Source organism: Phascolarctos cinereus, unplaced genomic scaffold (genome assembly GCF_003287225.1).
Source record: "Phascolarctos cinereus isolate Bilbo 61053 unplaced genomic scaffold, phaCin_HiC Scaffold_7;HRSCAF=346, whole genome shotgun sequence".
NCBI classification, from domain to species: Eukaryota; Metazoa; Chordata; class Mammalia; order Diprotodontia; family Phascolarctidae; genus Phascolarctos; species Phascolarctos cinereus.
Genome location: NW_027556180.1, coordinates 197,417,403 through 197,441,081, shown reverse-complemented (window position 1 = coordinate 197,441,081; position 23,679 = coordinate 197,417,403). Strand labels below are relative to the sequence as shown.

General features: G+C 37.6%; 1 protein-coding gene across 5 annotated transcripts in view; it reads right to left on the bottom strand.

Annotated features, from left to right (window-relative positions):
* Positions 1-23,679, bottom strand: part of PROS1 (protein S) — a 106,955-nt gene that overhangs the window by 23,115 nt on the left and 60,161 nt on the right. For 4 of the 5 annotated variants that reach the window (XM_020974822.2, XM_020974821.2, XM_078147439.1 and 1 more), the window contains 6 exons: positions 20,254-20,376; positions 20,000-20,131; positions 15,114-15,239; positions 12,730-12,851; positions 9,659-9,777; positions 2,590-2,779 (listed from right to left, as the gene is read on the bottom strand). In XM_020974822.2, the coding sequence (XP_020830481.1) occupies positions 2,590-2,779; positions 9,659-9,777; positions 12,730-12,851; positions 15,114-15,239; positions 20,000-20,131; positions 20,254-20,376 (812 nt within the window). The remainder of the gene's footprint in view (positions 1-2,589; positions 2,780-9,658; positions 9,778-12,729; positions 12,852-15,113; positions 15,240-19,999; positions 20,132-20,253; positions 20,377-23,679) is intronic. The other variant, XM_020974824.2, reaches the window with a different exon arrangement.

The following is a 23,679-nucleotide window of genomic DNA, read 5'->3' as shown; positions in this document are numbered from 1 at the left end:
ATTGTATAAACCTGTATTAACCCCATTGGGTTAACAATATATGTACTGCATTTGTCAATGTGTTTTATAGCACTTTGCACAACCCTTTAAGTGCTATACAGAGGCAAGTGATTATTATTTCCTGATTTTTGACGAGCACTCTTCCTACTAATTCAATTCAACAAGCACTTCTTATGTGTCTACTATGCACAAAACACTGTGCTAGGTACTATGGAACCATTCCTTAACACTAGGCGGGATTCTGTAACATAAATAATTGAGGCATCCACTGTGGTAAAAGCTGGATTAACTGGAACAATGGCAGATCAGATGATAGCAGTCAGTACAAAATTCTGATTAAATAATTAAATACATTTATGTATGGGAGGTCTGTTATGACTTATTTACTAAGAATGTCAATGGTATCCCTCAACCTATGAAATCAAAATCATGAAGGACAGCTACCATGATCTCTTATCACATGACCTTATAAGAGACATCCTTCTGGCAGAATGTGGGAGATGCTTATGGTGAAAGAAGCTTAAGTATCAAAAGGAAAGTCCAGGGCTAGGTTGGAGCCAATTTGTACTGACTTGTAAGAGCTGACTAATTGACATTTACTAACATATGTACTACACCTCTGGGAAAGTTCTATAGGATGAGCAGTACCACTTCCTATGGAGTCACTTTCCTGAATTCTCTTTTAGTGGCAAGGTATGCATTGCTACCAAGGTAGGAGATATAATCCTAGTATAGGGAAACCCGATCATCTGATTTTTCATAGCTCCTCAGCACATGCCAGCCATGGCCTCTTAAATCACAGACCATCATGGCTTAAAAGCACTTTAACAACATTAAAATCCAACTCCCTCACTTTACAGATGATGCAATTGGATCCAAGACAGGTAAAGCAATTTGCCCTGGGTTATACAAGTACATGTCAAAACTAGGACTTGAACCCAGGCTAACTCCTAACTCCATGTTTTTTCCAATGTACCATGCTGCTTCTCAGTATTCTATTTTGGCAATAAGCAGTGATGATTAATTGCTGGCTGCCATGAACAGATGAATTACTATCCATTCCTCTACACAGAGAAGTAATGACTTCTAGTCTCCTCTTAGTATAACATGGTAGTGTCTAATTCTCAGTAGAGACAGGCAATAATCTCTTTTTGCCTTTTGAAAAAGAATTGTATGTGCTTTATTACAGAAAGCATTGCTCACAGTAACCAGAATGAACACTTATTGTGGAGGATTAACTGAAATGTTTGATTGCAAATCATCTGCATTGGCAAGAGGACACATAACTTAGCTTTTACTGTATATGTAAAAACCATTTATCCATTTACCTTTATGTGTGTTTATAAAGCAATTTCTTATTAGTTATCAAAAATACATATCTTTAAAAAAAAAAACAAACCCTGTTGAATGTAGGGTGTTAACTGGGCAAGGACCATGATTAAATGACAATGAAACACTGAATTTAGGGCTAGATGGGACCTTATAGATGATGATAATCCAAAGAAAGGTAAATTTTGATAGCAGAAAGTTGCCTACTGAATTTCAGGTTTACTGGCTAGATTTCTCTCTCAAAGACTAAGCCTTAAACCCAATTTACTCTGGAGCTCATAGATTGGACAATGGGTCTCTGCCTAAGCACCACTAAATGGTTATTTTTTTGGGTCCTCCTAGCTCAGAGTGAATGTAAATAGTAACTTTCTCTTTTGGCTAGCAACACTGAGGGTCTTCCCCTCCCAGTTTGATTTTTTTTTTTTAGTTAAAGGTGCCATCCTTTGACTCACTTCTTAAAGAGGCCTATTCACTGAAAGGGTATTGCCTCACTCAAAGTGAGAATCTGAAAAGATCTTAGCCTAAAAGGGCCAGGGTCTGCCATTGCATCCTAAGCTATCTCCAGTCTTTCTGATGAATACCAGGTCACTGGACTGAGATGGCTCTGGAGGAGAAAGTGAGGCTGGTGACCTTGCACTGCCCTCCCTCCCTCAAAATAAAGTCAATTGCAAGTCATGTCATCATCTCCCTGATGTCGTTATGCTGTTTGAGAATGAAGGACAAACACAGTACAAACACATCACAATTTCGTGGATGAGGAAATTTACATAGATATAGGGTGAGAACCAGAGTCTTTCAATTTCTGGGACAGTGCTTTTTCTACTTTGCCCCAAATAGTCACCTAATGGAGGTATCTAGAGGTAAAAGCATAGTCCAGAGGTAGAATAAGTATGCCCTCTAACATATGCCTCACACTTTATAAAGTGATAGGAATACCACAGATATATTCTTAGGGAATCAATCCCCATTCTGTTACAACGATATGTAGTGTATTTCGCATCCATTTTACATAACATCAGATAAGCCTGAATTTAACATAAATGACATTTGTTGTTGCTTAGTCATTCAGTCATGAACTTTTCGCGATCCCATGGACCATACTGTCCGTGGGGTTTTCTTGGCTAAGATAGTGGAGTAGTTTGCCATTTCCTTCTCTAAAAGTTGTCATTTAGTTGCTACTAAGAGCAACATTACTGAATCGTGTAGAAATATACCAAAAAGTTATAAGCAAAATGTGAGACTGATAAGCTTCAAACTTACTATGTTCCATAGGCCATCATTAATAATTTTGCCACCACTTGTGACTTTAGCCCCATGTTCATTTTTGAACTGAATTTCAATCCTCCCATCACGAAGGGCAAGCAGGAACCATGCTGAGTGATCAAGGGATTCTGCATAGAGTATAACACCTTCTGAGTCATAGGTCCGAAAATCAAATTCAGCTGAAAATCTAACAGTGGAATGAGAGATATTCGACATGTGAAATTTTGGAAAGCTCGGTACATAACTCTTAATTACATTGGCAAATATTTACAGGTTCAAAAGAGAAATTAATTATCTGGTTCCTTGGAATTAATCAAATAGTCAGAAATAGGTTTTTGGGTAGATTCTCTTTTAATCTATCTCTTCACATACAAATTATTTTGCTTTTTTTTCTTGATTATAGATACATTTCCAAGTCAAAAAATGCCTAATAAAGTTTCTATCTTCCCTTTATCTCTGTTATTTGTGAATCTACCCCACTCTTCCCTCCAGCTTTAGACTCTTGCAAATCTGGTTTGAATTGTGAAGATTTTCAAAGATAATTTATCTAACTCATGTCTCTTGCCCTCATCCAGTTTTAAAAAACAAAAACAAAAACCTAGCAACTTCTGGAGTTCATGCAAGCTTAAATATTCATTTTCTCACCATCTTAACAGATTTTGATAAGAAACAGGACTGAAACAGTAAAACATTTAAACAAGATAAAAATAAGTGCCTAACACAGTGCCTGTCATATCAATCAATAAGTATTTATTAAGCTTTTGCTATGTGCCAGGTACTGTGTGTACTATACTGAGGCTACGTATATAGAGAATGAAACTATCACTATTCACAAAGAGTATACATTCTAATGGCAGAGACAAGCACATATAAAATTGCATATAGAATAAATATAAAGCAAATAAATATGAATCTATTTAAAGTATACGGACAAGGTAGCTTTGGAAGGAGGACATTAGCAGATGGGGGAATCAGCAAAGGCTTCATGAAAATGATGAAGATTAAGTTGCATGTTAAAGAAAGAGGGATTTTGTGAAGTGGAAAGGACATAGTGCATTTAATGCATGTGAGATGGCCAGTACAAATACGTATGGAGCAATGAGTATGGAGAACAGAGAGAAGTTCAATTTGGCTGGATCACAGAATGCAGGAAGGAAAGAGAATTATGTCCAATGAGGCTAGGAAGATAGATTAAAGACAGCTTGTGTAGAGCTTTGAAAACTTAACAAAAGAGTTTTATTTTGTCCTAGAGGCAACAGGAAGCCACTGGAGTTGACTGATAGAAGAGTTACATGGTCAGATCTGAACTTAAGGAAAGTTTCTTTGGCAGCAAATACATGATGAATTGGAATGACAAGACATTTGAAGTAATTACAAGGCTATTGGAATAATCTAGGCAAGAAATGATGAGGGCTCAAACCAAGATGGTAGCTGTGTAAGTGGAGAGAAGAAGTCATATAGGAAAGATGTTGTGAAGGCAGAAACATCAAAATTTTGCAACTAATTGGAGATGTAGGAGACTGGAAGGATGGTGGCACCTTCAACAAAAATAGGGGAGTTTAGAAAAAGGGAGGGTGGGGCAGCTAAGTGGTGCAGTGGATAGAGCACCAGCCCTGGATTCAGGAGGACCTGAGTTCAAATGTGGACTCAGACACATAACACTTACTAGCTTGTGTGACCTTGGGCAAGTCACTTAACCCCATTGCCAGCCAAAAAAAAAAAGAAAGGAAAGAAAAGAAAAAAAAATAGAAAAAGGAAGGGTTTGGGGAAAAGATAATGAGTTCAGTTTTAGATATTTTGAGTTTAAGATGTCCCCTGAACATATAATTTGACACGCCCAATAGAAAATTGGTGATGTGAAAACCAAAGGGAGATACTAGGCCCAAATCTATAGATCAGGGAGTCACCTGCATAAAGATAATTATAAAACCTATTAGAGCTTATGTGGTTAAAACAAACAAACAAACAAAAACAAGTAGAGAAGGGCAAGGGCCCTAGAAAAGAACCTTAGGAAAAAACCATGTATTTCTGGATGACAAATCAGTAGAAGAGACCTCAAAGGAGTGGTCAGACAAGTAGGAGGCAAACCAGAAGACAGTAGTATCATGAAAACAGAGAGGAAAGGGTATCCGAGAGATTAGAGTGATCAACAGTGTGAAATGCAGCATATAGATAGGCTGAGTTCTAGGAATAAAAAAATACCTTGTTGGACTAAGCAATTAAGAAATAATTGGGGGGGACCAAATAGACCTTTTGGACAATCCTCTTATGGCTCCTAGGGTTATGGCAACCCCCTCTTCCCAACCTCTATCCCCAGCACCTATCTACACCCCATTCTCCTCTGGCCTCTCCGGCTGTTCCCCATTCTCCCCAGACCCCTCTCTCTATTCCTCTGGTCCCTCCATTTCCGTCCCAGGCCCCTGCTCTAGAGGCTACTTCTACTCAGGCCTTGAGCACGGGCCTTGCCCCAGCCTCTTCTTCCAGAGAGACTCCAGCTCAAGCTCCGGACGAGGTTCTCAACTCGCTGCCTCCTCCTCAGACCTCTGCTTTGAACGGGACCCCTCCTCAGGCTCCACACAAGGGTATCGCAGTGGCATCTTCTCCACTGATTCTTCCCCCTCCTCCAGTGTCAAATTCCTTTCTTCTAGGGTTGGAGCCATCAACTTTCAGATGACTGCTTAGGCTGTACACCAACCCGAGGATTCTGCCCCGCTGACCCTGGCATCAGCTGGGTTTTTGAAGTTTGACCCCTCAAACAGGACCCAGAGAGTCAGGGACAGCTCTATGCCCCTTGCCAGCAGGAAGCAGTTTCAGAAGTCCAGACCTTCACCCCTTTCCCCAAAAGAATTTGTGTCAAATTTGTTTGAGGGGGGAATGATGGGGTGTGGCCCAAGCCAAGGTCTTTGCCCCTTGCCCTAAAGGGAATCTGGCTCCCCTTTTGTCTACAGGCCCCAGCCCCTCATCTCCCTTTGAAAGCGTTAGCCTACCTTTTAATTTCATTCAGATTCCTTTCAGTTCCTTCATTATCTATTCCCATTGTCCATTCAATCTCTTAGACATTCCAGTCTCTGGGAATTCTCACCCAGACCTTTTTCCCAGACCATTTTCCCAGACCCTTCCCTGGTCACCCAAAGTATATAAGATCTACCCTGGCCCTTGTTCAGGGCTGAGAATCTCTCATGCCCTCTCGTCCTTATGGGTGTCACCCGGCCTATATGTTTTGCCACTAATAAACTTTTTCTCTGGCTGAACAAAAAAAAAAGAAATAATTGGTAATTTGGCAGAAAGCAATTTCAGTTGCATGAAAGGCCACCTCAGAAACCATATCACATCACATTTCTGCAATGAAATCCTTCACCTTTTCTTCATAGCTCCTTATTTGCTATGTGTTAGAATCTACAAACACCCACCATGTTGCATTTTCCCAGTGTCCTCTGAATGATGATCATTTTTCAGTCTTGTGATCCATAACGTAAAGACATAAAACAATATTGGTAGAATATTGTTGGGATTTAAATGAGGCCTTTGCTCAGGAAAATGTTTGCATTTGTGTCTTACATATAAAATAAAATATACAATAATTCTAAAGTTAGAGATAGATTGAAAACTTTTTTTTTCATAGTCCTTTGGCAAGATTCTTATAACTGTGTAAAGGTTATGCTAATCATAGTTTGCAAAGGGCTTCTTGGGATGATGAGAGTTTAAATCAGGATTTTGGTACACTGTCAGTTGCTTCAAAATATTACCAAAAGTCTAAAAGGGAAGTAATTCTCACCTTCTCTTTGCAACTTAAATATTGTAAGGGACTGTTTCCCTTACTGAATGGAACTATAGAATCCAGGTCTAAGAGCTTCTCTAGAGACATTCTCTGGTTCAACCGCCCTACCTTACAATATGGTAAGATGAGAGTACTTCTCTTGGGAGCTCTAGTCACCACAGAGAAATATTTTGTAGCCCCCATGAAGGTGATTCTTCTACTATTGCCCCACTACATTCCTACCATAAAATGACATTCTTGAGGAGGGCAGCCACAGCTATAACAAAAAGTACCCTTCCCCAGCAGTCGCTGAAGGCCCACCCTAAAGATACATGCCAATGATATCCTGGAAGTAGGAAGAACCTGGAAAGGCTAGAAAGGTTTCCCAACACATTTTCAAAGAGGAAGGTTCAAGGAAGAAGAAAGGGATACTGCTCTCCAATACCATAAGATGTTTCTACTCGGTATCCTTTTCAACATTCAAACTGCACAAAAATAGTTTTTTAAAAGTCCAAAAGTGTCCACAGATAAGCAAGGTGGACAGTTAACAACATGGTAGGATTTATATGTGAGCACAGAATTTTTAAAAATCATTTTGCTTGGGAAAAAAGGCAAATTGTGATTCTCTTTCATTAACTCTTTAAATATTTTTCTGAATCAGAAAATAGTCTGTGCCTGTTCAAAAACCAAATTTGTGTGCACTCAAAGTCTTCCAGAGATTCTTTCTCTTGTGAAGAGAATTTTCTTTGCAAAATCACACTAAAATGACAGTTCAAAGGGTCCTCTTCCATATAATGTCTCTCTGGAAATCATCAACATCTTGATTTATCCAAAACAGGGTAGTTAATCGCTTCTCAGGCATTCTGTACTGATGGTTAGATTACAAATGTGTGCAACATGGAAGGGTAAGGAAAAGAAGATTTTTTTCTTAAAAATGGAAGTGAGGCCATTAGACAAGAAAAAGAGATAGGAGGAAAATGTTTCCTCAGTGAACTCAGATCCACAAACAGGTGATCAAATTGTCATGAATTATCAAAAGGAATGCCCCCAAAAGAGTTTTTCTATTCTTAACAGCAGGAGAAATTTTTCTCCCCCAAGATAGCACTGCAGGGTACCATTGTGCTCTGACATGTAAAAAAAGGCAAATCACACCATTTGGAAGAGGAAAACAAAATTCAACTCAATTCAATAATTAAGCACCTACTGTAGGGAATGCTGAATTTAGGGTCAGGAGCTGGGTTCTAATGCTAGTTCTGTCATTTATTAGTTGTGTAGACTTAGCCAAATCACTTAAACTTTCTGGACCTCAGTTGAACTAGATTATCTCTAAGGTCCCTTCTAGCTCTGAAGATATGATACATGATCCTACAAAAAATCTTTTAAGGAGCTTACATTCTATTTGGGGATAACACATGTACAGAGAAGTGAACAGTGAATTCAAGGTAGTTTGAGGAGGTACGGAGTGTTAACTAGGGGTGGAAATGCAGGAAGAGGATCAGGGAAAGCTTCATGGAAGAGACAACATCTGAGCTGATCCTAGAAAGGAAGATAGGGATTCTCAAAGTCATGGATGAGGAAGAAATGTGTTTCAGACTTGGGAGAGAGCTTGTGCAAATACATAGATACAGGAGATGGAATACATGATTGGGAAACAGCTAGTAATCCAGTCTGGTTGGAATGAGTTGGGTGAGGAGAGGTGAAGAAAAACAGAGATGCAGAGAGAGACAGAGAGACAGGGACAGAGACAGACCAAGAGACAAAGAGAAAGTCAGAGATGACAGAAAGAAACAGAGATAGAGAGATATACAGAGAGGCAAAGATAGATGGAGACAGAGACAAAAAAAAAACCCAGAGAAACAGAGAGAGACAGGAGACAGAGAAGAGAAAGAGGCAAAGACAGATTTTTGGTTAGATATTTTACTTTCTGATAAAAATGCCCAGATTTTATAGGCTTATATTTATACATAAATATGTAAGTATACACACACACACACACACACACACACACACAACACACACACACACACATACCCCACTACCACCACCACCACCGCCGCCACCACCAAAAGGGTTGTTGGGTATCTCAAACTCAACATGTCTAAAACAGAACTCATTAGTTTTTCCCCCAAGACCTCTCTACTTCTGAATTTCCTGATTACTTCAAGGGTACCACCATTCTCATAGTCACCCAGACTCATAAACTACATGTCATCCTCTACTCCTTATTCTCAGTCACCCCTCGTATTTAATATTTTCATTTCTAACCTTCACAACATTTCATGTACATGTCCCCTTCTCTCAAATCACATAGCTATAACCCAAGTTCAGGCCTTCATCCTCTCTCACTTAGACTATTACAACAGTCTTTCAAATGCTCTCCATCACTCCAACTCACGTTTGACTTAGCAGCCAAGGTGATTTTCCTAAAGTATAGGTGTAACCATGTCATTCCCCTGCTCAAAGAACTCCCTATTGGGGCAGCTAGGTGGCACAGTAGACAGAGCTCCGCCTTGGAGTCAGGAGGACCTGCGTTCAAATACGGTTTCAGCCACATAACACTTACTTAGCTGTGTAACCCTGGGCAAGTCACTTAACCCTGATTGCCTCAACAAAACAAAAAACAAAAAACCTCCCTATCACCTTCAGGATAAAAGAGAAATTCCTTTTTTTTTTTTTGCTGTTTAAGGCTCTTCATAACTGAGCCCTTCCTTCCCTGATCCAGTGACGCTGGCTTACTTGCATATTATTTACTCCCATCTGTGTACTGCACACTGACTATCCCCCATGTCTGGAATGCCCTATTACCCCCTTGCTTCCCTGGCTTCCTTCACAACTTAGCTGCAATCTTCTCAGATTATCTTCACATACACCATATATGCATGTATTTAACTAGATAATGATAACAGCTAGCATTTATATTTTTCAGGCATTTCCCTAAGTGGTTTACATATCTTGATACTTGACACTTGACACTTCAGATGAACAACGTAAACTATTTTTAAAATTTTCCTAGGTAAATATACGTTCATGCAGTGGGAAACTACTAGAAGAGCAGGGGAAGCAAACAGTGTAAGAAACTAAAATAGATATGGGGAAGGCCAGATCAAAATTATTTTAAAAGTCATAACTAGTTTTGGAATTTTTAATTATATGAATGCATCACAGAATTGATTTAATTCTCCTTTCTACAAGACTTTTTTCTAATTGATTTGGTAATTCATGCAAAGCAGTGTTTCTCCAACATTTCCCTTCTTTCTTCCTTCCTTGTTCTCTGACCTCTAGAAATAAATAGCCGAATCAGCTGCTCACCTGGTGATTTCTGGCAAACGGAACCTTAAGTACAAAACAGGGATCCCTACAAACTGTTCTGCCAGATAGAGTAATTCATAATTTTTTTCAAGGTTCAGAGGAAGACACAATGGAACAGGCTGGGAAAACACAAAGGAAAAAGCATATGTTAGAAATCCCATGGATATGTAATGTTGCACAACTTCGTTCTGGTCCACAGTGGGTTCTTTTGTTTGTTTTGTTTTGTTTTTTTGGCAAGTATACCCTGAGTGATATACTGAAACAAGCTGAGATTTTCCTTGGGAGTCATAAAGTAATAGCATTCATACCCCTGTACGTCTCATCAGCCATTGCTTCCCTATATACCATACCTTTATAATTAAAGTATTTCTCAATAGTTGTAACTCTTAATTTGCCCAGATATATTTCCTTTCCATGTCTCAATTCCCAATAAAACCTACCTCCAGCATTTCTTTCCCCAATCTTGCCACTGCCGTAGCTCCAGGAAATATCTATAACTTTACCATTTTTAACTAAAGCACACTTTTCACCTGTGTATCTCAAAGAGTTTTAAAAGTCGATTGTCTCATGCCATTCCAGCAAAGTAGATAATAATGCCAAACAAAGTATTTTAAGAAGTAGGGAACACAAGGGTATCAAAGGTCACATGGCAAGCAAAACACTAAGACTATCTAATAATGAGTAGACCCTGGAATTAAGGTGCTATTTCGTAACATCTCTCATATCATAGAACAGACTCATCTCTCAAACTTATTTTGAACTCGATTGCCCTTATCACAAGTGAGCAGAAAAAGATCTCCAGTTTTTTGAAACAATGGCTTTATTTGGTGGAATGAAGAAAGTTGTGATATTTTTTCTGGTAGTATTTAACAAATGGCATTAGATTTACAGAGGTAGACAAAGTATTTGGTTTTAGGATTCCAATCAATTACATTAGAGCTTTATTTTATAAAATTCTTAATACCAGTAGGAAGCATTATATGAGTGATACACTCAAATATTCATCTGAGGTGCTTCAGAAATAAAATTATTGAAATATTTTGTTAGCTATTTGAGTCAATATAGATTTACTCTGTTTATATTTGTATAAAAATGCTCAGGGTTATCTCCAATTTATCCCATATCTATTTTTTTTCACAGTTATTTGAACATTGTTTCTCCCATTAGACTGTGAGCTCATTGGGAACAAAGGCTGTTTTTTGCTTTTCTCCATATCCTGTCTAGGTAAAAAATAGTTGGAGTTTTTTGGGACCAGATTTGGGATGGTGGATGGCACAGTGGATAAAGTACTAAGCCTGGAGTCAGGAAGGCCTGAATTCAAATCCCACTTCAGACAATTAACAACATCTATGTGACCCAGGTCACTTAATCTCCGTTTGCCTCAGTTTCCTCATCTGTAAAATGGGGATAATAATAAGTGGAGCACCTACCTTCCAGGGCTGTTGTGAGGATCAAATAAGATGGCCTTGTAACATACTTAGCACAGTGTGGAACATTGTAGGTGCTATATAAATGCTAGCTATTATTATTTAATTGGATTATAGAACTTCTAGTGAGGAAATTCCCTCCACTACTGTGGATCAACAACTGCTCTGCAACTTACACTCTTAGAGAGTTATCTGGGCACTTTCAGGTTAAGTTACTTGCCCAGGGTAAGTCTTTTGTAGGGATCACAGATCATGGTATTATGGATTTTAGAGCAGGAAGAGGGCTTAGAAATCGTCTAGTCCAACCCCCAGATCAGGCAACAGAGGACAAGGGACAATAAGTGACTAGCCTACAATTATATAGGTAGTACTATAGCCTGCATTCAAACTCAGGTCCTTTGATCACAAATCCAACACTCTTTCCACTGTTTCCCACAGGAATTGAACTCAGGTCTTCCTGTTCCTCAAGCTGTCTACTCACTATGCAACATTACCTGAAGGCAATATATTAGCATAAAAGTGCTAATATGTTAAATACACTAATTAAAAATGCTGATTATCTGGGTGCTAATTTTTAGAATTATAAGCTTTGTCTTCTATATAAAAAATTTCAATTCAGCATATTGACAAATTTCAACTTTACTTGAGTGTGAGGAAAATAGACTTTTATTTTAATGAAGATTTGTCTTATACTACAGATCTTACAATAATGTCTTTAAACACATGCTATTATTTTTTTTAGTAAAGGAAAAATTGGTGCCTATACCCATTCTACAACCAAAGGAGATCATTTAAACCATAAGCCTCCTGAATCTCGTTAACTAAAAAAAAGTACAGAATGTATGGATCAGTACAATAGCTCTCCTTGACCTTTACATACCAAAGTCTCAGTAAACAGTCAAAAAGTTTCCATTTGTCAAGTATCCACAAGCCTGTGGAATGAATGAGTCTGTTTAAATTCAGATAACAGATACCAGTCACTGAAAAATGCTTTCACTGAAGTCTCTTCATTGATGCTTGTTTCTCTCACAAGAAACGACAACTTTAAATCCTTTTGGTTCCTGTAGTGATTTTGCTGGACTGCAGCTCATTTACCTGTGCCCTACTGATTCTCTACCAATGAGTATGGAGATAGTATTCCACACTACCCTTAGAGAAACTCTTACGTTGCAGGGTTTTAGGGTCAACCCTCTTGATATAGAGTCTAACATAAAAAAAAGATCATGACTAGGAGTCAGTTTTGGTGCACAGCAGCTGTAATGGGCATATTGCCACTCTCCTGACATGTTTCTGCTGCCCAGGAAGAAAAGAAACAAACAAAATACTATATGCCAGGAACTGTGTTAAGTACTTTTACTATTTTTATCTCATTTGATCTTTACAACAATTGTAGGAAGTGAGTACTATTATTAACCCCATTTTACAGTGGAAGAATCCAAGACAGACAAAGGTTAAGTGACTTGTCCAGGGTCACACACTTGGTAAGTATCTGAGGCCAGATTTGAATTCACATCTTCCTGATTCCAGGGGCCAGCACTCTATCTACTATACCACCTAGTATAGAAAGAATTTCTAGCAAGAAGTTTGGTCACTTGAGAAAAAGGACAATAGAGATGGATGGAATTAGCATCTGGTGATTTTTACCTCACAATTCTTCTGATCTTGACTAAGCCTAAATCCTTTCTTCCCATCACAGTAGCATGAATATCCTCCAGGGTGATTGACACAAAGTTGAGAGCACAAGTTTTCTGCACATTCATCCACATCTAGGGTAAAACAGAACACATACTTGAGAACTCAATGTTCAGTTTAAGGTTTTAGTACTAGAAATAAATGACAATATTTCTCCAATGAAACAAAACAAGTGCTTCTATCAGATACTGGTTATGGGGGTAGAAGATGACAATTTTTTTAACGTTTGGCTCTGGAAATTAGAATGATTCATAACAATATATTTCCCTCTTGTTTATTAATTTCAAACAAAGAGTTAGGACCTAACTAAATACATGTCATGACTGCTCCATAGTTCTTAAACTTATTATCTCATTTTTCATGGGGAAATTGAGGTAGGGAAAACAGAATAGATGAGGATAAAATGTGTAGGGATGTTAGGAGTACTAATCCTATGGAGTTGTCTCCCAATTTTGTGTTAGGAGGACAAGAAAATAACACTTATTAAAACTAAATGTTAATGGGCTATTTACATCATGATATCAGAAATTATTTTTATGAGATTATTCATTGATAGTTAAGATAAATTTAAAAAGAAAGCTACATTGGTTCATACTATGTCTTCAAAATTATTAAATGAATGTTAGACTTCAAATATAACATTAATTGCAAAAACATAGAATTTAAGATGAAGTACTTCTCTCTTTCCCTCCTTCATCCCCAACCTCATTTCTTTCTTCCTTCTACTCCTGGATTTCAGAGAATACATACTATTTTTTACAGGTTTTTTTTGTTGTTTTGTTGTTTTTTTGGTTAGGCAATGGGGTTAAGTGACTTGCCCAGGGTCACACAGCTAGTAAGTGTTATGTGTCTGAGGCCAGATTTGTCTAGAGATACATCATATACCAAAAGGCTTGGACTGCACTGTGCTGTCACAAGATTAATGACTACTACAACCTAGGTCATACCTTTGAAGACTTTTTTTATTTTCCCAGGCACATCTGTTGCCAAAAGCCAAAGTAGCTTGATAACCAGATGTTTCAGAACACTAACACATAAAATTTTAATCTAAAAAACACCTTGCTTGACTAAAACTCCACAGATACTTTCAAAATATTTATGAGATTCATAATAGTATTAATATAGTGAGTTTGCCAATGTTACTGGGAAGTGGGGCCACCTGGCCCCTTTTATATTGCTTCCAAGTTGATTTCCATGACAACCAAAGGGAATGATAAGGATTGAAAGAAATTCTTTCTTTGCAGTTCTACCCATTGTTTATGCAGTTTTGCTAAAAAAAAGTCCTTGGGATGATATGAAAGTGATCCAGACTTGTGACCCAGAGATACGATAATACTTCAAAAGGAACTTCACAGGACAACTAAAACAAGAGTTTAAATTGGGGTTCAATGAACCGTAGCTGGGGAAAAGGAATTCAAAAGACAGACTCAAACATGTCAAAGAGTTTCTTTACTTAGCTGGTTGGGTACAGATGACTAGAGTTTGCATCACTAAAGAGCTAAAGATTAATTCTGTACTCTCTAGCTTAAGAGCTAGCAGAACTTTCCCACTATGGGGAAGAAATCATAAAACAACTGAAGATAATCTTGTGCCAGCAGAGAATAATACACTGGAGATAACACAGTAGGGGCATTAAAATAACATCACCAGCTCTGCAGCACTAGAGTTGTGAGTTGCCCCAGTCATACATGTTTCTTGGCCATAAGTATCCCATATATGTGTGTGTGTGTGTGTGTGTGTGTGTGTGTGTGTGTGTGTATGCACGCGCACATACACATACACACACATATATGAAATTTCATTTTCTGGGCATTCATATTCCCTGTGTGAGTCCTCTCCCTAAGTGATGTGGTAGATCATGGAAGAGTATACTTTTGCGTCTATGGGCATCTCTTCTCATTTATTCTGACATAATGTTTCATTAAATGTTTATTTGGTTTGAACTAGTGTGTCCTCTTCTTGACCTGGTAAAATTAAAGACACTGACAAGGGCTCATTTACCATTATTTTGAGCAGATACTGATCCACAAAATGCCTTGGACCTAGAATAGCTTTCTGGATACTTATGTATTAGGGAGACTTGGGATACTATACTGCTATAGGCTGAATGTTACATAGGACTACCCCAATAATTTTGCTATGCTCTGCTACAATGTTCTACATCTATTACTTGAAGTGGGGCATGTTCTTTTATTATAAAAAAAAAGATTTTGTTCTAATGATACTCATAACAGCATTTAGCCTACATCCTCATGCAATAAGAATGCTGATTTATTTAGTAGTATACATGAAATCATTAGAAAAACTATGAATATAATCTAGCCCTATAACTTTACCTTCACATTCCATTGACATGGAGTTATATCTGTAGCCTTTGGGACATTCACATTCAAAGTCCCCAGGGGTGTTCTTGCACAAGGCTGTCCCACAGACTTTTGATGACAAAGCACATTCATTCACATCTGTAAATGATACCAAAATATGCATATTACAAACAAAAGTCATGCTAGAAGATGCCAGTGAACTATATAAATCAATCTGCATTTATGATCTGCCTTTCCTGGCTCTATCGTGAATTTAAGGAATTGAGAAAAAAATGTTTTAGGCTAAAGATATTATTTTACACCATTAAAAATTACCTAGTTATGATGACTATTCTTCTCTTCTTCCTAAATTTAGCACAGACATAGATAAAAGTTTTAAATTACATTCTTATTGCCTTTACATAATTAAGGAAAAGGAAAAAAAAGAGTTTTTTCCCCTCCCTTTTCTAGTAGGAGACAAAATATGAATTGATCTGAAGAGAGAGAATCAACCAGGTTTCAGATAGTATTTGCTTTCTGAACGTCGATTTTCAAATGAAAATTTGTCAATGATACAAAACAGTAAGGAAAACAAATGTTATGGTCCATCTGTTTTACATGCATGAACACTTTGTTCCTTTATTCCATTTAGTCTACGTTCATTGCTCTCTGGTGTTAGGATATACTTGGATAAAATCAATTGCCATTGAGATTAAGGATATTACTTTATGTCATAGCAACTTGTAATTTATTCAATACTAATTATCATTTAAACTTTTATTCTGGAAACGTTAGGATTGTATGATATGTATAGGTAAGGTAGGAAATGAAGCATCAATGACAGCTAGCTGCTGGATAATGAGATATGAGGAAAACCACACATATGCCTATAAAATAAGAAGGGAGAGAGAAAGGAGTGAGTGAATTTTTCTCATCTGTACAATATGAGGAAAAAATGTAAACCATCACGGAAAAAAGATTATACTTTCTCTTCTGAAAAAGCACAAACAACAAAAATGAATCAAACTTATTATTTTTCTGCATTAGTTGTAAAAATTATAAAAGTATAAAATGAATCTAACTAGGTTAGGCCAGTAACACATCTAGCATGGTAATCTGTTTATAATGGTGGTCTCAAAGTAGGTTTAATGAAAATTAAAAGGGATTTTAAAAACAGCAAAATTCTAGTGTTTGACATACTTTCATTTTATCCACCTTTATATTTTTATGTAGTCATACATGCACACTTACATACATGTGTATATCCATCCACGCATGATTTTGTCATTATCCACAATAACTCAGAACAGTGGTGTGAATAATCCAAAACAGAAAATTATTCAAAAATAAATTCTATTTGACTTTGGAAAGTAGTCAGAAACATGGCCCAACACACTAGAATATATGTATACTCATACATGCCTATCTCCCTGTTCCCATCCTCAACCTCATTCTGGTTGGGCTCTACTAATTTGGAACTATAAAGGAGAAGAGGTTATACATAATCCACCACAATGGATAATTTATTTATAGACAATCCAAAACTGACCCTATAACCATTATCAGTCAGTGAATCAGTCAGCAAGGACATATCAAGAACATATTAAGCACATTTGAGAAACACGCAGCCAGGTAGCCTTCATTTGAGATATTGTTTTTCACCATCCCCCAACCACCCATTAAGGAAATTTCCATTTTCCTTCTCATAGAACATGCTTGAGTCTCTATTTAGTTCACTGGGATGGAATAAAGAGTTCCATCCCCTGCTTCTCCTTCACTGAGAACAGAGAAATCCCTAAATGTCTCTAGCTATAGGGTTGCTCCATCTCTCAAGGGATATGCATCCTCCAGATTACTTTTGCTGTGATTGTGGTCAATTTTCCAGCCACTTCCTAGATATATCCATGTTTTGCCTGCATTCTAACCTCCACTGTCAGTGGAAACTCAAGTTCCCCTGAGCTTTTGTTGAGCATTCACATCTTCTTACCTGGACTACACCCACTATGGTATATGTTTCCCTACTCTCTTTCCTTGCTTTCCAACTCTAAGACTAAACAGTAACTTAATTAACACTATTCTTCCTGATAAGCACATGTTAATCAATTGCCGCATTACTCCAATCAACATTCCCTCTTCTTCACTGTCTGAAGTATCCCTGATTAAAACTCCTGAATATGTACTGTATTTCCCCTATTAGAATATAAACTGTGAGGGCAGAGACTATCATGATTGTTTGCAGTTGTATGCCCAATACTAGTACGTAGTAAGTGCTTACTTAATAAGTGCTTTTTTCACTCATTTATTAACGTGTTCAGCCTTACAAAGCAGCATTGAAATAGCTCATAGGAAATGTGAGATGCACAAATTTAGAGAATCCACCCCAGATATTCACATAGACTATTTGTTCCCGACCTGTGGTACAACATTCTGAGCTCATTTTGGTCTGATCAGCCAGTGGGACACACTGTAATTTGACTCTAGCATAGTGATGTCATTTTGTTCCTCTTTGAGAACAAAAGACACAACCAATGTTCAGCCTTAATGGAGAATGATCTCACATCAAGATGCTTCACCTTCATTCTCACATCCCCATGTCTACAGAAGAGGAGTGAGGAAGGTCAAGACCACACAACTCAAATCTTGTGAAGTTCCCAATTTACTCAACTTCCATCTGCTAGCCCTTATTCGAGTAGGCAGTGTCTAGTAAGATAAAGTCAGTAATGCACCAGTAGGGTATGTGCTTTAAAATTTAAAAAAAAAAAGATAAACATCATGCTATAAAAAGACTGTTTAAAGCTTTTTTAAAGTAAAGAAATACTAGAAATGTCCATGTATAAAGGTTTTCATATAAACCCCTCATTTTCATATTCACTTGATTGAGAATTATTTACTTGGCTAAACCTGAGATGAAACATTTCATTATTAGGCATTAAAACAGAAGTCTATACTCCAACTTGTAAATTAAAAAAAAATCAATATATAAAATTGCTTGGGTTAAAATAATAAACAAAATAAAATAAAATAATAATAACACAGAATAAAATTTGAACCATTTGTTATTTCCCATTTATTTCCCAGACCTACACTGACATCTAACGTCAGCAAAAAGTGCTTATTCCTTAATTTGTCAGATACTTTATTTCTGACATGAATCTTTGATTACAGGCCATTTGATTCCAAGGTTATCCACATCTTGGCTAAGACCTCATTTTGATGTTTTTATACTTATTGTCTTAACTGTTTTGTATCTCATCAGTTAACTGTCATGAAGGAAAAGCCATATGTAAACGAAGTTCATATAAGCATGTGTTCTGATCACTAGGGATATTAGTATTTAAAGGAGATTTTTGCTTGCTTGATGATCAACATATATGTGTCTCACCTTGGGGGTTGAGAATAAGTTGATTTTTTGCTAAAAAATATATTCACCCATTCTTTAATGAGAAAGATACTGTAATCTAATAAGTAAGTACCTATGAATATTTAATGAGTGAATTTATTTTATTTCCTTACTTAATGATAACTAATAATAACTCACATCTATATGTCTTCTTGAAGTTTCTGAGTGGAATACTTATTACAGCAGAATGAAGCTCGGTTTCAGTGACTATAATGATTATAACAGTCTGCTATTATAGCCTCAAATCAGTCCTCATATAGGTACTGAAGGGAAATGGCTTGGCCACAGATAGGACATTGCTTTAGAGGGGAAGATTCAGTGCTCTAGATCATTTTAAGGCCATTTAAAGCAATGCTTAAAACTAAATTTACTAAGCAATATTATACTACAAGCTGCACTATATTATCTATTCTAAAGAGTGGTTTACAGCCTTGCTATAATGGGATAACATACTGGGGTTCTATGATCTGAGATTAACAGGAAAAAAACTGGGAAAAATTCAGTTAACCTTTTTTATGGTTAATCCATGAATATGATTAAAAAATTAAAAAGTAAAACTTACTATATTATTCATTAAACTATTTCTTTTAACCATTTTATCAAGAAAATAAAGTTAAGTGAACTGTTACTAGTTGTCATAGGCAAAGATGAACCACAGACAGTTAATCTCCTCCCCATCCCAAATGAGCTTCTAACGGCTCAATGAGCATGGATAAAATGTGGTTAGGCAATTTTTAATCTTCCCCAAACCAAATAATCCAAGCAGTCTGCTGGGAAGAAATCATGGGGTTGGGAGAAGGGGAAATACTATAGAAGACAGAAAGAGAAATAAAGTCTACCTTAGAATTTAAAAGAAAAAAGGAAGAAGAAGATACAAATATCATACACAAAATAGTTAAAGGAATTGGCATTTTTATTTGGCCTGGGGATCAAGTCTTCAAGTACTTACATGAGAACATTACCAAATAATCACAGAATCATAGATGTTTCAGATTAAAAGGGGTCTTAGAGGTCACCTAGTCTACAAATGTAATTTTACGGATGAGGAAACAGAGGCCCAGAGAAGTTAGGTAACTGACCCAAGTCACACAGTGGCTAAGTCGAGAACAGAATGCAAGCTCCTGACTTCTAATCAGCCAATCAACAAGTATTTATCAAGCAACTGTTGTATTTATCAGGCACTATGCTAGGTGCTAGGAATGCAAAACCAAAAATGAAATAGTCCCTGCCCTTAAAGAACAGTCACGATCAACTCTCTTGTGAAAGTAAAAAAGGGAAATTAACTTGGGTTGTATCTCAAAATATTTAGTTTAGGCACAATGAAGAAAAAATTCTAAAGGATGGTTATTAAATGGATTGATTTATTAAGGATAATTATGAATATTTCATCTATGTATAGATGTTATATAATTGAATGATGCAATAATATTGTCAGGTTCAGGGACATCATGCAAGGACAACGTCAACCCTAATTTTAATTTCATACAGAAAACAAATCTTTATTCCTAGTGATCCTTACCTCTACAATCCTTTTTATCAGAAAGCAAATAGAAGCCACTCTCACAGGAACAGCGGTAGGTTCCAGGCAAATTTGTACAGATTTGACTACAACCTCCCTTTATATAAGAGGGATCTTCACATTCATTGATGTCTAAAAGAGAGGGAGGAAAGTGTTTTTTAAAAATCCATAATTTTGGGAATCCTTTTCCCTGAATCTTTTAGACCTTTTCAAATGGTTAATTCCTGTCATTTTGGGGGTATGATTAAACATACCTTCTTCACACTTTGCTCCTTGCCATCCAGGTTTACAAACACAGGTGAATTGGGCTTGGCCATCTATGCAGCGTTCGTAGCCAATTTCATTACAGGGGAGAGGACTGCACTGGTTTGGGATTGCTAAGAGAAACAGACAACTTTGCAAATTAGCACAAACAATCAAACAGTCTCCTATAAAAATTACAAAAGCCTGTAAAAAATTTAAGAAATTCTCCCCATCTTTTTGGAGAAGTTTTCATAGAAATTTTTTTTCATCATGGGCATTGGACAAGTTCTTTATAGACTAATAGAGCTGGAAGAGACCTTATTCTGAACCTCCTTTTGCAGAACAGACGTAAGGTATATAACTGTAGGCATTTTATATATCTATCTATATCTATAGATATATATGTGTGTGTGCATATACATATATATGTATACATGTATATGCATATAAATATAACTACACAACTTTAAAATGATTACAGATAATTATTATGTAAAAATATTTTTTTCTGGGGGGGAGGTTATTTTAAATATGCATTTCCTTTTAAAGAAGGTTTTTTGGGGACAGAGCCAAGATGGCGGAGTGAAAGCAGTGACTTGTTTGAGCTGTCCCCCAAATCCCTCCAAATATTCATAAAAAAATGGCTCTAAATAAATTCTGAAGCAGCAAAACCCACAAAAAGACAGAGTGAAACAAATTTCCAGCCCAAGACAACCTGGATGATTGATCAGAAAGGTGTATCGCGCAGGGCTGGGAGCGCAGCGTGGGCGCACAGGCCGCAGCAAACCTGGAGCAGGCCTCAGACGACTGAATCACGGGCAGCTGTGGAGATTTCCAGACTCCTCAATCCACTAATGCCAAAGACAACTTAGAAGGTCAGTGGGAAAAGTCTGTTTCTGTCGGTGGTCAGAGAGGAAGGCAGGGTTTCAGCTCCATTCCCAAAAAGCCTGGCCCTGGGGGAGGGCGGGGGGCAGCTGCTTTCCAAGCTTCTGGCCCACAGACTGAGGGGGAATCCAGTGGCTGATCAGAGAGGGACTGCAAGGATCTGTTTGCCAGTGCTGAGGCAGGAATCTCTTGCTTTGCCCCTGTTTGGATCTGGGTCACAGTTCTGGGCGGCGGTGCTGGGGTGAGGAGGAGCGCTGGCGTGGTGGAGCTTGGAGTGGCTGTGGAGAGGAACCCCTCCTCACAGTTACAGGACAGAAAGGAATACTTGTGGTCCCAGGCCAAGGAAGGAGTAAACACCTCGCCCTTATCATACCACCTTGAAAGAACTGAAAATTTACAGGTCCCTAGAAGTATCTCTGAAAACAGCTGCACAGACCCCTGAAGCTTGGGACAGTACACTCTCCACATTGGAAGCAGACTCTTACCTTAACAAAGAGTTTAAAACTCAAGTAATTGTCTGGGATCATGAGCAAGCAGCACAAAAAGAGTCAGACCATAGAATCTTACTTTGGTGAAAAAGAAGATCAAGGATATAGAACCAGAAGAAGACAAAAAGTCAAAGCTCCTACATCCAAAGCCTCCAAGAAAAATATGAATCAGTCCCAGGCCTTGGAAGAGCTCAAAAGGGATTTTGAGAAGCAAGTAAGAGAAGTAGAGGAAAAACTGGGAAAGAAGTACAGAGTCAACAGCTTCTAAAGGAGACCCAAAAAAATACTGAAGAAAATAACACCTTAAAAATAGCCTAACCCAAATGGCAAAAGAGGTCCAAAAAGCCAATGAGGAGAAGAATGCCCTAAAAAGCAAAATTGGCCAAATGGAAAAGGAAGTCCAAAAGCTTACTGAAGAAAATACTTCCTTAAAAATTAGAATAGAGCAATTGGAAGACAGTGACTTTATGAGAAATCACGACACAGTAGAACAAATCCAAAAGAATGAAAAATTAGAAAACAATGTGAAATATCTCATTGGAAAAACAACTGACCTGGAAAATAGATCCAGGAGAGAGAATTTAAAAATTATTGGACTATCTGAAAGCCATGATCAAAAAAAGAGCCTAGACATCATCTTTCAAGAAATTATCAAGGAAAACTGCCCTGATATATTAGAACCAGAGGGCAAAATAGAAATTGAAAGAATCCACAGATCTCCTCCTGAAAGAGATCCCCAAAGGAAAACTCCTAGGAATATTGTAGCCAAATTCCAGAGTTCCCAGGTCAAGGAGAAAATATTACAAGCTGCCAGAAGGAAACAATTCAAGTACTGTGGAAACACAATCAGGATAACACAAGATTTAGCAGCTTCTACATTAAAGGACGCAGGGCATGGAATATAATATTCTGGAGGGCAAAGGAGATAGGATTACAACAAGAATCACCTACCCAGCAAAACTGAGTATAATCCTTCAGGGGAAAAAATGGTCATTCAGTGAAATAGAGGACTTTCAAGCATTCCTGATGAAAAGACCAGAGCTAAACAGTAAATTTGACTTTCAAATACAGGACTCAGTGGAACATGAAGAGGTAAACAGGAAAGAGAAATCATAAGAGACTTATTAAGATTGAACTGTTTACATTCCTGCATGGAAAGATGATATTTGTAACTCATGAGACCTTTGTCAGTATTAGGGTAGTTGAGGAAAAAAATTGTATGTATGTATATATAGATAGATAGAGGGCACAGGGTGAGTTGAAGATTAAGGGGTCATATCTGGAGAATAAAATTAAGGGATGAGAGAGGATGATACTCAGAGAAGAAAGGGAGAGGTAGAATGGGGTAAATTATCTCACAAAAAAAACAGAAAAGTCTCTTACAGTGGAGGGAAACAGGGGAAGGTGAGAGGGAATGAGGAATCTTATTCTCATAGGATTTGGCTTAAGGAGGGAATAACATACACACAATTGGGTATGGAAATCTGTCTTACCCTACAGGAAAATAGGGGGAGAAGGGGACAAGAGAGCAGGGGGTGATAGAGCAGATTGGGAAAGGGGTAATCAGAAGTAAATACTTCTGAGGAGGACAGGGTCAAAAGAAAGAATAGAATAAATGGGAGGGCAGGATAGGATTAAGGGAAACAGAGTTAGTTTTTCACAACATGTCTACTAAGGAAGTGTTTTGCATAACTGCACATGTACAAGCTATATTGAGTTGCTTGCCTTTTCAATGAGGGTGGGTGGGGAGGGAGGAAGAGAGAAAATTTGAACTCAAAGTTTTAAAAACACATGTTTAAAAAAATGTTTTCACATGCACTGGGAAATAAGAAATACAGGAAATGGGGTACAGAAGTCTATCCTGCTCTAGGAAAATAGAAGGGGAAGGGGATCGAGAAGGGAGGGGGGAGGATGGAGGAGGCGACCAGGGGAAGGGTATTCAGAATGCATGCCATCTTGGGGTGGGGGGAGGGGTGAGAAATTTGGAACTCAAAAACTTGTGGAAGTGAATGTTGAAAACTAAAAATAAATAAATTTATATTAAAAAAAAAGAAATAGAGAAAA